Source organism: Leptodactylus fuscus, chromosome 11 (genome assembly GCF_031893055.1).
Source record: "Leptodactylus fuscus isolate aLepFus1 chromosome 11, aLepFus1.hap2, whole genome shotgun sequence".
In the NCBI taxonomy this organism is placed as follows: domain Eukaryota; kingdom Metazoa; phylum Chordata; class Amphibia; order Anura; family Leptodactylidae; genus Leptodactylus; species Leptodactylus fuscus.
Window position 1 is genome coordinate 20119192 of NC_134275.1, and position 15343 is coordinate 20134534.

A 15343-nucleotide genomic window follows, 5' to 3' on the forward strand; every position below is an offset into this window, starting at 1 on the left:
TAGTATATCTTCTCTTCTCAGCTTATGTGTTTCTACGTCTGTAATATATTACTGTGTATTATCCTGTATCTGTATTACTATGCTGCTGTAACATACTGAAATTTCCCCACTGTGGGACTATTAAAGGATTATCTTATCTTAATACTTAGTTTTTCTCCAAATCTACAAATGTGACATACATAGCAGAGGTTTGCTGCATATCACTGTAATGTGCTCTGTGAATTGGTGGAGACAGTTAAATATGCATAAGGGGTAGACTTCCTTTAGTATTGACAGAAACCACCAATTTTAGCATGACATGCAACCCATCTATCTGATGTGCACGGGAGTTTGCTTACCCTGTCCCAACAGATGATGTTGAATGAAAAAAGAATCGGTCATGTTGAATTTTCCAAGCCCGATACTTTCTCAATAGCGTCTTTCTCACTTCTGGTAGTGCTGAATGCTACAGTTTAGAAAGTGAGCTGCACAGATTACCCAAAGCCATGCTATCTCAGTAGAGGTGATTTGCAGGGTTCCCAGGTGTCGGATCCCCACAGATCGAATATTGATGGCATATCTCAAGGAAGAGAAGAACTGAAGTCACAATCTGTCTAACCTTTGGGGGCTTCAGGCAGACAAGGTCACATATGCTACACCTCTACTTGCACCCCTACCTTTAAATTGTTCCTATCACTGGGAAAAGTCATTTTTAACTAAACATATACTTGCATGGCCTTTAGAAAGGCTATTCCACACATACATTTTGTATTTTAATACCCCCAGTAGTTTTTGAATGAGCCTGTTTTTATTCACATGGTAATTATCCTCCAGTGAGCACCCAGAAGTCTCAGTGAGCACTGTCTGCTATGTGTGTGAGAGCAGGGAAGGCTGATGAGAGAGTGCTCGTGGAGACTTCTGGGTACACGCTGGAGACTAATTAGCATATGAATAAAAACAGGCTCATTCGAAAACTACTGAGGGTATTAACATACAAAAGCTATGTGTGGAATAGCCTTTCTAAAGGCCATGCAAGTATATGTTTAGTTAAAAATGACTTTTCCCAATAATAGAGCCCCTTTTAAAGGGATTCTATCATTAGTATCCCATTTTTAGCTAAACCCATGTCCGAATAGCCTTAAGGTTACTGGTTTTCCAACCTTAGTAGAGAGCGTAGTAAATTACTAAGTCTTTGAGAATGGAAATGTCCATTTAAGTCATGTCATATATTATATCATGGATTAATGAAGCAAATACAATTCCAATGTACAATTCTGATTCTGAGGAATTACCTTCCTAGGCGTTTACTCATGCATTCCCTTCAATGAATATTTTTTTGTTAGCTACAGTATACTACACATTATGAAAGCATGTAAACCGTAAAAGTGGACGACTACGGTTGACAGAATGAGTGATTGAGTGAGCTGTCATTTGCTTTAATGAAGGAGGACAGATAGGAGGAGGGGTATTTCACTGGTGGTCTTTGTAACTGTGGGAAATCCTGAGGAAAGGAGACAAGGGGAGCCATAAATCTCAGACACTTACACTGGGCATAGCTTCCTAGTGATGCAACTGCTGAAGTGTGAATGACAAGGTGAATGAGCAAAATAATAGGTTTGTGAATTGTACCGTTAGCCTAATAACCCTATTTGTAGATTATCTCATTGAAGTTTTTGCATTTCATTGTAGCTCCCCAGTATAGCGGTTCATAATCAGACGTGCAACGTGTAGATCCTAGTACAAACAGGGTGCAAACCATGTCCTATGTATAACACTGATGTCTTATTATGTTGTTGATAGACCTTTGGGCCCCCTCAGCCTCCGGGCCCGGTAATGAACTTCCCTCTGCCCTTTGCCTTCTGCCCCTCTTCCTATTTTTTTCTTAAAACAACATTTACAATCCCTGAAAATTATAACGCAGGGTAATAAAATAACTAGAGAGAAATATTTCAGATGAACTCATTGATTTAATAGGCTTTATTGGAACTAAGAGATTCAGCTGCACAGCAAAGGGATTGATGGAGCTCATGTGATCAGCTCATCCATAAGAGTGCAAATAAGAAGATAATCCTGCCATGTGATCTAAAGTTCAAGAGGCAGAATTGTCTCATGTTTGCTTAGCTGCAGATCTGAGGTTTGGTCCAAGAACCTAGAGCAAAAACAGTATAAATAGAAAAATTCATCCAAGCCTAGCACCTCTGCATGTTGTTCAAGTCTTAAGCCTCATGCACACAGCAGACTATGGAGGCTGACAGGACACACAGAGTGATTCCATTTGGTGCCTCGAAATAGTATAATATTGAGTCCAATGAAGTTGCAGGAGGGTTCTATAGCTGTATTATGTCTTTAGAGATTCTACAGAAATGTAACGTGCTTCTGTACACCCATATCCAGAAACATGCTCGGGTCTAGCCATTCTCTAAGTAGGGTGCATGCCTCAGCAATGCCGGGTCCTCCAAAGCAGAAAGTGGGCTTATAATGCCGGCCCTGTACATGTCCAGTGGCTAGAAGAGTGAAGGACCTAAGGTGACATCATAGTGAAGGGTCCTGCACTTAGGTCATAGTTCAGTAAGAGTAGTAGGCCCAGAAAAGTGGAAAGGCTGACAATGTAGCTGCCATGAAGAGAAAGGCTAGTTATGGGATACAATGTTGTTGTTTTTATGGGAGGAGTAGCAATGGCACAGTGGCTGCACCTAGTGGGCCAGGGAGGAATGCTGCTGCCGGTGGTGGAGGGTGTGAAAGAGGGGCAATGCTACAGCCAGTGGTGGTGGGTTTGGAAGACGGACAATGTGGCTGCACCTGGTGGGCCAGGGAGGAATGCTGCTGCCAGTGGTGGAGGGTGTGAAAGAGGGGCAATGTTACTGCCAGTGGTGGTGGGTTTGGAAGACGGGCAATGTGGCTGCACCCGGTGGGCCGGGGAGGAATGCTGCTGCCAGTGGTGGAGGGTGAGAAAGAGGGGCAATGCTACTGCCAGTGGTGGAGGGTTTGGAAGACGGGCAATGTGGCTGCACCTGGTGGGCCGGGGAGGAATGCTGCTGCCAGTGGTGGAGGGTGTGAATGAGGGGCAATGCTACTGCCAGTGGTGGAGGGTTTGGAAGATGGGCAATGTGGCTGCACCTGGTGGGCCAGGGAGGAATGCTGCTGCTAGTGGTGGAGGGTGTGAAAGACAAGCAATGTGGCTGCAAGTAGTAGGGGGTGGAAGTTGGATAAAGCTGCCAGTGGTGGAGGGATGACAAGCGGCAACTCTGCTGGCAGTCAGGAATGTGTTGGAAGGGGTTCAATGCTTTTGCCACCGTTTTTGGAAGTGCTGATGCCAGTAGTGCAGTACTGTGTTATTTGTTTGGCACTCCTGGGGAGACATTTTGTACTGCACTATGGTATTTTTTGGCACTTCTGAAGAGGTATTGTGTGTTACACTTTGGTATTTGTTTGGTACTGTGGTTGGGCTATTTGGAGTTCTGTGGTGGTATATGATGCTATTGGGGAAGTATTTTGTGCTAAACTGGGATATTTGGGGCTGGTAGGTCATAATACAGTGTTTGCACTGAATTTGGTTGGATATATGTGCAGTATTTGTTTGCTGGTGAGACTTTGGCATCCCCATGAATTAAATGAGTTGTCTAGGATCATACAATTGAATGCAGATGAGAAGAGCTAGAAAATAAAAACTGCTTCATCCTTTACCTGGTTCCTCAGCTGTATGCAGCGTATGACTACAGTGTTACCCGTCAAGGTGACATCACTGCTGCAGCAACTGTGTATGAACATATTAGCGGTGGGGATGGCCATCTCAGAGCAGGAATGGAGGGTAAGTTTGCATCAATTTTTATTTTCTAGTTCTCTCCTATTGCCTGCCTTTAAAGAGGACCTCTCACCACCTCCACCAGCTCCAGCTCTTTGCATTCTTCAATTGGAGCTTCTCTACTGATTCTAGTTGGAATTTTTTCTCTAGCCCCCACCATTCCTGAGCAACCATTTCTGTTAGTTTCAGAACTCAAGGTTCTCTACTGTCAGCTGGGCGGTCCTGGGCTTTCTGCTCCAGTTGAGGACCACCCATTTGACAGTAGAGAGCATACTCAGCATTTTGGATGCTAAAAGTGCAGTAATTGCTCAGGACGGGTGGAGAATAGAGGAAAAAACCCAAGTGCCGGAATCAGTGACTTGGCACTTATTGAAGGATGCAAACACGTGGAGCTGGTGGAGGTGGTGAAAGCTCTTCTTAAATTTTAAGATTCCAGACCACAACTTTAACCGGTGAGGCCAAGGCCAGTTTGAGAAACCCTTCTGTAGACGACACCATATCACATACTCCGTTACCAATGTACTCTTGTACCATTCAGTACTGGCTTAGTAAGTGAAAATGTAAACCACGCGTAGGGAGTTTTCTTCCTGCATATTCGGAAATCTGCTATTGAACCTTGCCGGTTTGAACATGTAGCCTTTGGTTTTTATGCTTTGTTTAAATATGATGAAATAATCACTTTTTTTAAGGCTGAAATGCCTGTTTCCTTTACTCAATGCTGGCAATGATGATGGACTAGCGGGCCCACTACAAGTAGCCAATTTTCTCACATTCTTTTGTCTCAAATATACATTTTTTCAATGGGAATGGGAGATAAAACAGGATACGTGTCTCAACAAGTTCATACTTTTCAGCAGAAAATTTATCTCTACTTTTTCCTTTTAGTCACTACTATACTGTCACTATTACTATTGTCTTTCCAAACATATTGTGCAGCTGAATTTTCCATCATCGGCTGTAGTACTACCAGCATCACTTCCAATATTATCATATATCACTTACCGTATGTCATCCAGCTACGGTATTGTGGTCACACATAACATGATGGGATGCATAGAAAATGAACTATTAATATTTAGTAGTGTATGAAGAGGAGTCTATCAGCAAATTGGTAAGAAACGTAATCCCAAGAGTTATAGAGGTGATTCTACTGTACAGTTCCCAAATATACCTCTATTATTTACTTTGGAGACCCAGTTTAGTGTAAATTGTTGTATTGTTCATATGTAAATGGGCGAATGGGGTTGATTTTACCTTGTCAGGGTGTTGATGTCGGTTGTAGATTCTCGGGTAAAGCAAGTAAATATTACAGGTTAACTAGGAATGGCGGGGCCCCGTGCTGAACTTTTGACATAGGGCTCCCCCCCCCCCCGACCGACGCCGGAGACCAACCACCCTGCATTCCTGCACAAACTATTATGACCCATAGTGGCTCCTGCACACAGTAATATCCCCCATAGTGGCCCCTGTACACAGTATAACGCCCCATAGTGGTCCCAGCATGCAGTATTATGCCCCATAGTGGTCCCAGCATGCAGTATTATGCCCCATAGTGGTCCCTGCACACAGTATTATCCCCCATAGTGGCCCCTGCACACAGTATTATGCCCCATAGTGGCCCCTGTACACAGTATTATGCCCCATAGTGGCCCCTGTACACAGTATTACGCCCCATAGTGGTCCCAGCATGCAGTATTACGCCCCATAGTGGTCTCAGCACGCAATATTATGCCTCATTGTGAACACGCATGAACAATTTTATACTCTGGGGTCTTTTCAGAACTCAGAGTACAATAATTGGAGACCCGGGGGGGGGGGGGGGGGAATACAAACAGAAAGAACACTGTTACTTACCTATCCCTGGCTCCACTACACTCTCCTCTGATTTCGTCTATCTTCAATGACGTGCCGGACGTCACGTGACCCAGGGCCTGCGTCACGACGCATAAGGACCCAGGCCTCAGTCATGTGACGTCAGGGACGTCACAAGAGTAGGCCCGAAGCCTGCATGGAGCCAGGAGAGGTAAGTAAATATGGCCCGTTACTGTCTGGAGTTAGTCCAGCCTATTAAAAAAAAAACACGCAGCTGTAGCAGCTGTCGCAGGGCCCCCTTCTGTCCCGGGCCCTGTGGTAGCTGATATCGCTGTTACCCCGGTAGTTACGCCCCTGAGGTTGAGGGTTTTAGTCTTTTGGTAGACAAGTCTATCCACCGTTTTATACTGATTGCTGGATTTGGAGTTGGGAAGGAATGGACTTTTATGGAATGTAAAATTGGTGCAGCTGAACTGTCATTTATTTTACATTCCTTATTTGTAGTATGTTTTTTTAGTCTTGGACAATTCCATCATATTACTTAAATATTACTCGCATTTGATATGGTGAGAGGCCATAGACATGGGTCAGAAGAGGTCCTATGTCTCCTTACAGTGCCTACAAGCTAACAAGCCATGGATGCTCTACTAGGGATTCTGGGAAAGGAATATGCAATAAATTCCCCTTAATGAAAAAAGAAGTAAAACTTGCTCTAGCTCTACCTTGTGGAAGGCCACTCCCTTATGATCAATGCCTGGTTTTCTTTGAAACCTAGAGACATTGGTCTGGCATATTGAATACCAGTTAAGTAAAGGCCTCAACTGGAGCAATGAGAGATATCTGAAAAGTCTGATGTCCCTGCACCAGAATAGAAGTCTAGACAATTAGGAACTCATACCAGAAAGGTCCTTGTGCCAAATTTGCACCCCAGTATCATCTTTGTGGACAAGGATGGCATAGAGGAATTGATAAAACTGGGAATGAAGTCAAACCAGAACATCTCTTCTACAGACAGCTCTTTCAGGGCCTTCATCAGCTCGAAACATGGTACTGGTTTGGCTGAATGATAACTCATTTACATATTTGTTCCCAGAATTCCTAGTAGAGCATGCATGGCCCTAAGGAGACATTTGATATATAAGAATGAGGGGCTTAACTAAAACCCATAAATTCATCCTCCATGGCTGAAATATAACAAAGCGACACTAAACATCCTAAGAGCACAAACAGCCCAGTAAATTGACCTGATAGATAACGAGATAATTTTTTATTCAATTTCGTTAAGGTCATCAACTCTCCATCAGATGGTGGTTGAGAGTCCTAACAGCGAGCCCCCTCCCCCAGGCCTTCTCTGTCTCTGTTGTTGACAGGTACATTTCGTCTTATGCCTTGGCTATTTTCTGCGGATAGTTTACAGACCTTAGCGACTGTAAATTAATTAGGATCTTTTGTGTTTTCTCTCAGTCGTACTTTAATCAGATAATGCTGCTACAAACTATCCAAGAAGAAGTATATTGACTCAGTCAGGCTGCCCTGGCCTTTCGAGAACACGGCGCTAGGGAAGAGGAAATAAAAGAACTGAGATTGATCATCTTTATTATAATTCCACTTAAGTAAACTAGCGGTAAAACATTGCGTAGTCGTTCTTAAGACGCATGCTACGGGTAGGTAAATGGATGAAATGAAATTAATGTCATAGTCAGAATCAGAAAATAGTGTCTTACGGCATCTGGTCAATACGAAGTAACGTCATTTGGAGATTATCGAGAAGGGCTTATTTTTCCTATCTAAAAAAACACATTGGTAACCAATTGCAACTATTTGGCCATTTACTTTATACATGTGTAGGAGGCAGAGGAAGTGACACCTGACTGCGGGATCAGACTACACATAGTATATGTCTGTAGTCTGTCCACGGAGATACATAGCACTGCCTTATACTAATCGGTAAGATATTGGGAAAGGTTTTTACTTATTGGCTTATTTTTACAGTATTCTAGATGTGCTACAATATAAAATGCACATACATACAATATAAACTACTCACACACTGTCTACTAATAAGTATTTGGACACCTGTGGTCCGAGTGGCAATTACAACCTCAGCCCTCCGGGGCATTCTTTCCACAAGTCCTAGTGGTATTTTATTCCATTTGGCTTGGAGAAGACAGGTAAGTTCTTTCACCGATTTTGGTCGGCTGCTGCACTCCTTAGTTCAGTGATCCAACTCGTCCCAGAGGTGCTCGATAGGGTTCAAGTCTGGGCTCTGGGCAAGCCAGTACAGTTGGTTAACCTGATTGTCCCTGTACCAAGCCATGGTAGACCTCGCTATATGGCAGCTGGTGTTGTCATTCTGGAAGTAATATTTGTCTGACCCATAGAACCGCCATAATGTAGGAAGCACACTGTTATCTAAAATAGTGCAATAGGCATCGGCATTGGGTTTACCATACACTGGGACCAAGGGTCCGAGTCCATACCAGGAGAAACACCCCCAGACCATAACTCCACCTCCGCAGAACTTCACTGGGTGTCCAAATACTTATTGGTGGACAGTGTATTCTTGTGTTTCTCTGTTTTACTTCACGCTAGCGTTCAGCTTTACGTTCTTCGGGTCCACTTAGGGATCTGAAAAATAGAAATCCAATCTGTCTAAAAAGCGATTACCTGTAGAAACCCACAGACCTCATGAATTATAATGGCGTCTTTCAGGACTTTTCTCTTGACATTTTTCAAGTGGAAGGGAATCCCTGAATGGAGACAAATCACTAGTGTGAACGCAGTTTTAGAGAAATTCATCAACATATGAGAATTGATTTTTTTTTTTCAAATGTAGATTATGAGCTCATACAGGGATCACAATGTACATTGTTTTTCCTATCAGTATGGCTTTGTAAAATGGGAGGAAATCCACACAAACACGGGGAGAACATGCAAACTCCTTGCAGATGTTGTTCCTGGAAGGATTTGAACCCAGGGCTCCAGCTCTGCAAGGCTGCAGTGCTAACCACTGAGCCACTGTGTTGCCCCTGAGAGTTGATTATTTTAAGTGGTGAGGTGTATTATAGCCTAAATCTGTAATTATTATTATTATTATTATTATTATTATTATTATTTTTTATTTTTTTTTAAATAATAAAATTTAAAAATAAAAAATAGAAATTCAAAAAATATAACACTTATCACATAACCAAGTGCGGGATGCACTTATGCAACTCCATCCAAAGCCTTTGGTACAGGAAGAGATAACTGACCCCTGATTTATTCATACTGGGGTCACTGGACCACCCCCAGCTATTCTGTGCATAGATGATAAGTTTTGGTTATGCGACAACTCTTCTAATGTTGCATGGGTTAATGTTGAATTCTAGTGTATATCTAGTATATCTATCTACAAGATCTAGCTGTTCTAGAGAGATCTTTGGTAAACGTGAGTCTGCAAAGTCTGTGTAATACTGAGTCACAGAAAACTTGGTGGTAACATAGTAAAGAGTCCGTCTATAGTTGTTTGTGTACATGAGAGGGAAAATGATGCCGGTGGGCTGTGCAGGAATGTAAGGTATGCGCCAGTGGAGATGAAACAGATTAAGAAGACCCTTTTGGAAGAAAGTTCCTCTGGGGTACATTGTGGATTCTATAATTCTCTGGAGCACATTTTTTTTTCAAACAGAGATAAAGAAGAGTCAACTTTGTTAAGAACTTGTCCAAATAAAACTCTGATTCATTCCGCCAAAAAACTTGGCATGAAAACAATATCACAAATTGCCATCTGGATATATGCAAGAGTTATTCTTTAGGGTTAAGTATGCTCGAAGAATTCAAATACCTGAAATAATGCTTGCGCATATTTGTCCTGTCTTTTTTTTCGGATGGATTGTGATGTGGCATGAAACTTGTTGTTGGAGCTCTTCGTTCAAAAACAGACACGCTCGACAATACCGTGTTTTCGTCTGGCTTTGCACAAATGGGTGTGCAGGTCCATGAAAATGCATGCTCATATTATCTAGTTGCTTCCATATTTAGGGAAGGATAACAGGAACTGGTTTTCATCACAGTGCCGGGGCAATCACTTGTGAGTGATATCTGGCCCACATATGTCGGTCTTGTGCTCTCTATGGAATTATGCCCATGTCACCTCGGTTAATATCCTGACTATCTGGTTCCTGTAGTTGCAAAATTCTTTTGACCCTTGTATGGTAATTACTGGGCATTCTTCAGCATTTACTTATTACTAGAGGCCTGGTAGGTATACATTATTGGTCAGATTTAAAAAAAAATATATACTGTATATACTCGAGTATAAGCTGAATTTTTAACCACAGTTTTTGTGCTGAAAAAGCCCCCCTCGGCTTATACTCGAGTCAAGCAAAAAAGAAAAAAAAATTATTTTTTTATTTATTTTCTTTTGCTGGTGGTCTATGACCAGCCACAATAGTAATGTATAGAATCTCCCATAAAATAGTGGAAAAAAAGAAGCTTTAAAAAATATAATAAAAAAATAAAATAAATAAAAGTTCTAAATCCCTCCTTTCCCTAGAATACATATAAATGTAGAAAATGACTGTGAAACACAAACACATTAGGTATCCCTGTGTCTGTGACAGTGCCCGGTCTACTGAATATAGGGGATCTGCAGTGCTCCTCTTCTGTCAGGAAGGTGTTAATAGGAGCACTGCAGATCCCCTATATACAGCCAGACTGAATTCCACGTAGGGGAAAAAAAAACAGTTCTGAAGCTCAGGGAAGGGGCAGACAGACAACCAAAACACCCCCTCCCCTCCCCAGCAACTACTGCACCCAAAAACTCCGACCATTTTAATTTTTGAAATTTTCCAGTAGCTGCTGCATTCCCCCCAACCCCCATACCCCCCCCCCCCCCGGCTTATACTCGAGTTAATAAGTTTTCCCAGTTTTTTGTGGTAAAATTAGGGGCCTCGGCTTATATTCAGGTCGGCTTATACTCGAGTATATATGGTATATTTTTTTTTTACTTTTTTTTTTGAAAATAGCAATAGTTGTGCTTAGCATGTCACAAGGTTGTGGACTGGAATTCACATTGTGAAATTAATACATTTAAATTCAAGCTAAATTAGTGAAACAGAAGAGATTTTGCTGATTCTATCTTAAAATGCCCGGCCATGAATGTTATTTTTGCACAACAAATTGTTAAATCACTTTCATGGAGTAGTCTCTAATAAGGCTGGGTTCACACGGGGTTTTTGGTGTGGAAACTGAGGCGGAGGCCGCCTCAGTTTCCAGACCAAAAAACGGGTAGCTGTGATCCGCTCCGGATTAGGCCCAATGAATAGGCCTAGTCGGGAGGAGGGAGTGTCTTCAGGCGAATCCGCCTGAAGAATGAGCATGCCGCTTCTTTTTTCCGGGAGCCGGCTCCTGGAAAAGAGAACTAACCGTTTCCCATTGATTTCAATAAGAGCCGTCTTTTTGGTCAGGATTTTGAGGCCTCAAAATCCTGACCAAAAAAACTGCTTCTGAACTCAGCCTAACACCTCCGGATGGTATTTTCTAAGAGTGGTACTAGAGTCTATCAAACACTGCAAATATCCATCATGAGGGCAGGGGGGGGCACCCATTAAAGGTTAAAATCAGAAAACAGTCTGGGTCAAATCCAAAAAAAGCTGTGGAGAGTCAAGCAGTGAGACAAGGTTGGTCACACACAGTCAAAGAAGCTCTGTTAGTCCTAGTCCAACAGCGTATGAGTGTCCTATAGGATACTATGTCTCATTAAGGAGATGTCGCCTCGTGAGGTTTACAGGTTCTTATTAGACCATGCATGCCCTACTAAGGGCTCATGCACACAGAGATTTTGGTCACGGATTCTGATGCGGAATCCACGTCGGAGTCCACGCCCAAAAACTCTGTTTGCATGAGCCCTTAGTAGGGCATGCATGGTCTAATAAGAACCTGTAAACCTCACGAGGCGACATCTCCTTAATGAGACATAGTATCCTATAGGACACTCATACGCTGTTGGATTTCTGTCCCAGAACTAAATTCTGGGACAGAAATATGCAAATAAATCCTTCCTGGTGGAATAGAAAAACTTGCTCTAGCGCTACCTTTTTGACAATACCTTCCTACACATCCCTGCTGCCTTATCCTGCTAGGGCCCTCTTCTTTTTGGATGGAGATATTCTGGCTTGGCTGTATTCCCAGATTATACTTCTCGTTTCCAGGAAAAGTAGACATTGAACGATAGGGAGCTACCTTCCAAGAGGTAGCACAACAACAAGTTCTTCTTTTCCACCAAGGAGAACGTATTAATTGGCTAGACATGGGCCAAACTAAGAACGAAAATAATCGCCTTAGCATAAGGTATAATATTCTAGCAATATAGCAGCTTTTCTGTCCTGAGAAGTGGCCACATATACATTTTTTGCAATTTTATGATGTACTTTGTATGAGCTGTTCTGAAGCATTCTGTTCTAGGAATATTAAGTACACTAATCTATTCCTAAAGAGGAAACCCAAAAACATAGTGCGCTAAGCCAAGTACTTGGACGATCTCTGTCTGTAGTTATCCTCCCTAACACTTTGTAAACCTTGGCAGGCATTTTTATTGGGGTCTTAGGCAAAATTAGGAACAAATTAGCCTCCTTAGAGATCAAATTGTAGTTTAGACTGTACCATTTTGTTCGTTTTCTAGATCAGACCTTTCATATTTTTAACTTTGGCTATTATGGTTATATTTTTGATGTCCGTTGCTTTTTGCTGAAGCTTTACCCTTACTAACTAGAAGGTAAGAAATGGTAGGCCAAGCAATAAGCAACATGAAAAATATCAGTATTAGTGGTAACAGTGATGTCCGCCAACCCACCAAAATAGCAGAAAAAATTCCATGGAGAAAATTGTTATTCATAAATATAGTCACCTATTGGGGTATTTTTACATTTCCTACCTTCTCTCAGGGGGTCGGGTATTTTTGGCTGTAAGTGGTTCTAGGGACCTTATGGGAACTTGACGTAGGCCATTGTACCATTTCTGTAAATTTTTGGTTGAAATCTTTTTGTAGAAGGATCCACCCTATGTAGTGGTATTGGCTCTTGTATGAGCTTTAATGGACAGCTGGAATGTTTCTTACATTAACAAACAATTGTTTCACGATATTCATCCTATACACTTTATGAATTTCAGTGGTAGGGGGTGGGGGCCCAACTCCGATTTTTCTTTTTACCCTATTATTTCTTGGTGCCACTGTGTCAGTGATTGACAATCTTTAGCGAGAGTGATCTAAGATAAGTTGTGTTTTATTGATACAGTAACACAGACAACATGAAGTAACTAGTACTTATTTCGAGCTTGAAAATTTATCTTAAAGGGGTTGTCACGTTAGGGCATGTAGACATTACAGTGGGCATCTGCCTTCCGAAATGCTTGGCCAGAAGCAGCTTCTAACAATGGAGATGACCAAACCATGGCCGAGCTATGGCAAACATCTTATCACCAGCAAATTCTTTCTTTAGACAATGGTTTGTTCTGATGGTACGACCCTTTAATTATTTCCCCCCTAATGACCTTACATACATGAATTTTAAGGGTATGTTCTTCGATGCACATTTTTTGACAGATGAACCCAGTAGATGTTATTTCCATGATGGCGATGGTGTCTGTGAAGATTTCGAAAAGCAGACAAGTATTAAAGACTGTGGTGTATACACTCCCAATGGATTTCAGGATCAATGGGCATCAAACGTTACAGTATCACATCATCATGATCAAGAGTGCCCGGGATGGGTAGTCATTGGTCAGCCTGCAGCCACTCAGGTAAGCAGACAAAAACGCTAATGTTTTTGAAGTCAAAAAGTTGTAGCAAGTGCCAACTATACAAATGACCTGATACTTTGTGTAAGTAGCATATAATGTATTGTGGATTGGAAGAGAGACTGTTGCTAAATATCTTGTATGTCCCTTGGCTAACCGATATGTATCAGAGACAGTGGCCCAGACTAACTAATAATTAGACAGTACAAACCTAGACAGACGGTCTGAAAATGCGCCAGTTTATCACCATGGCTGATCCTGAATGATAAATTTGGAATATTTTCGACTGTCTACCTTTCAGTTGACTTACTATCAGGTGGAATTTTTCAACACTCATATGCCCCATTTTTGATGCATCGCGGTGCATTAAAGCCACAGGCCTAACATATTGAAAAATGTTACCCCAAACCAGATGTGCCACATTTCAACAAAGATGAGCCAGGACACGTTGATCCAGGGTTTTTATACTGACTGCCAGATTTGGAGTCGGGAAGGAATTTTTTCCCCTGAAATAGGGCAATTGGCATGAGCCTCATGAGTTTTTTTGCCTTCCCCTGGATCAACATTGTAGGGATTGTAGGGTTATAGGTTGGACTTGATGGACTAATGTCTTTATCCAACCTCATCAACTATGTAACTATGTCTACGCCAGTGTCCACCATAGTAAATTTCAGCCATAGTCTGTCTCAATATTCAGACAGGTGTCTTAGAGTGGTTAGTAAAGCGATTTTATCAATGGTGATATGGAGTGAGAAGAACTTACGGAGAAACCTAACCTCGTAAGTGATCAGACATGACTAAATTGGATTTCTGTGACTGGTAATAAAAGGACATAGTCAGCCCATGAAGTATGAGACATTCATGCCGGTTGAAAAATCATAAGTGACAGGTCACAAGCAATATATAATGGGCTAACGGAGTACCTTTACCAAAACCAAAGAACGACTACCCCAACGACTACCCCAATGCCCCAAATAGCCTGCTTGGTGATATCTCTACATATTTATCCTCATACAGCTGATCAGAGAGTCGGATGCCCACCACTACTATGTATATGCCATCAATTTTGAAAAGTAGCAGCCAAACACCAAGGGGTTAAGCGCATTGAATATTCAATAGCCACTTACACGCATCCCTATGGCAGTGAGGTATTCGATCAAATACTACTCACTCATCTCTAGTAATAATACAGTAGATGGCCGTTCTGCCGGTAACAGTTCCGATACATGTGCTTATGCGCATATTCAATACTCTGGTTATTTATAAGGCCTCCGGCTTTGTTTAGTGCCTTGTCAATACTGAATAAATCTTAATAGTGTATTTTTCAATTCTCTGTCGTGCCTGACACCTTCACCCCCTCTTGATACATACTCTTCCTCTGGACTGCTTGCCTCATAGGCTTCACATTAAATTGACAGTTCACCTTAAGTTATATATCGGAATTTGCCTTTACAACATCTCTCTATTATCTGAATTGTTTCCTTTACAAGCAGCAGCAATTCCGGTAACAAGCGAAAGCAGTGGTAGGTAAATCATATGTCTTTGGGGCCAACAATAGAGTGGGCGTTTATGGCGTCCAGTGTTGGGTCAGCGAAGAATCAAAGGGACTTCCTTGATGGCCCATCATGAGAGCAGCTGGAGAGTAGCCATGTAAGAATGGGCGCATGTACAGAGTTGGACTTGAATGGCTTTTATGACTTCTGGGAATCTGGATGGGTACATGTCATATGTCAGAAGCTGTATGAACTGCACATAGCATACTCTCCAGTATTATATAGGGCACGCTCCACACCTATGCACCTAACCAGATTGAAAAATATCGCAGTGAATGTTTTTTATAAAGCCACACCAATGGAACCTATAAAAGATCTCAATACGTGAACGCATTCTAAAAGGAACGGATTTGAGAGTATTTCTGTAAATTTCTGCAAATCTCTTCTATAGAAGCTCTGTGAACCGTCCCTTTAATAT

At 42.0% G+C, this 15343-nt stretch overlaps 1 protein-coding gene across 2 annotated transcripts in view; it reads left to right on the plus strand.

Moving 5' to 3' along the window:
• PAPPA (pappalysin 1) overlaps nucleotides 1–15343 on the plus strand; it is a 220270-nt gene that overhangs the window by 139177 nt on the left and 65750 nt on the right. For both annotated transcript variants that reach the window (XR_012711848.1, XM_075260062.1), the window contains exon 10: nucleotides 13179–13375. Coding sequence is in view for 1 of the 2 variants with exons in the window: in XM_075260062.1 (XP_075116163.1) it covers nucleotides 13179–13375 (197 nt within the window). In the remaining variant the exon portion in view is untranslated. The remainder of the gene's footprint in view (nucleotides 1–13178; nucleotides 13376–15343) is intronic.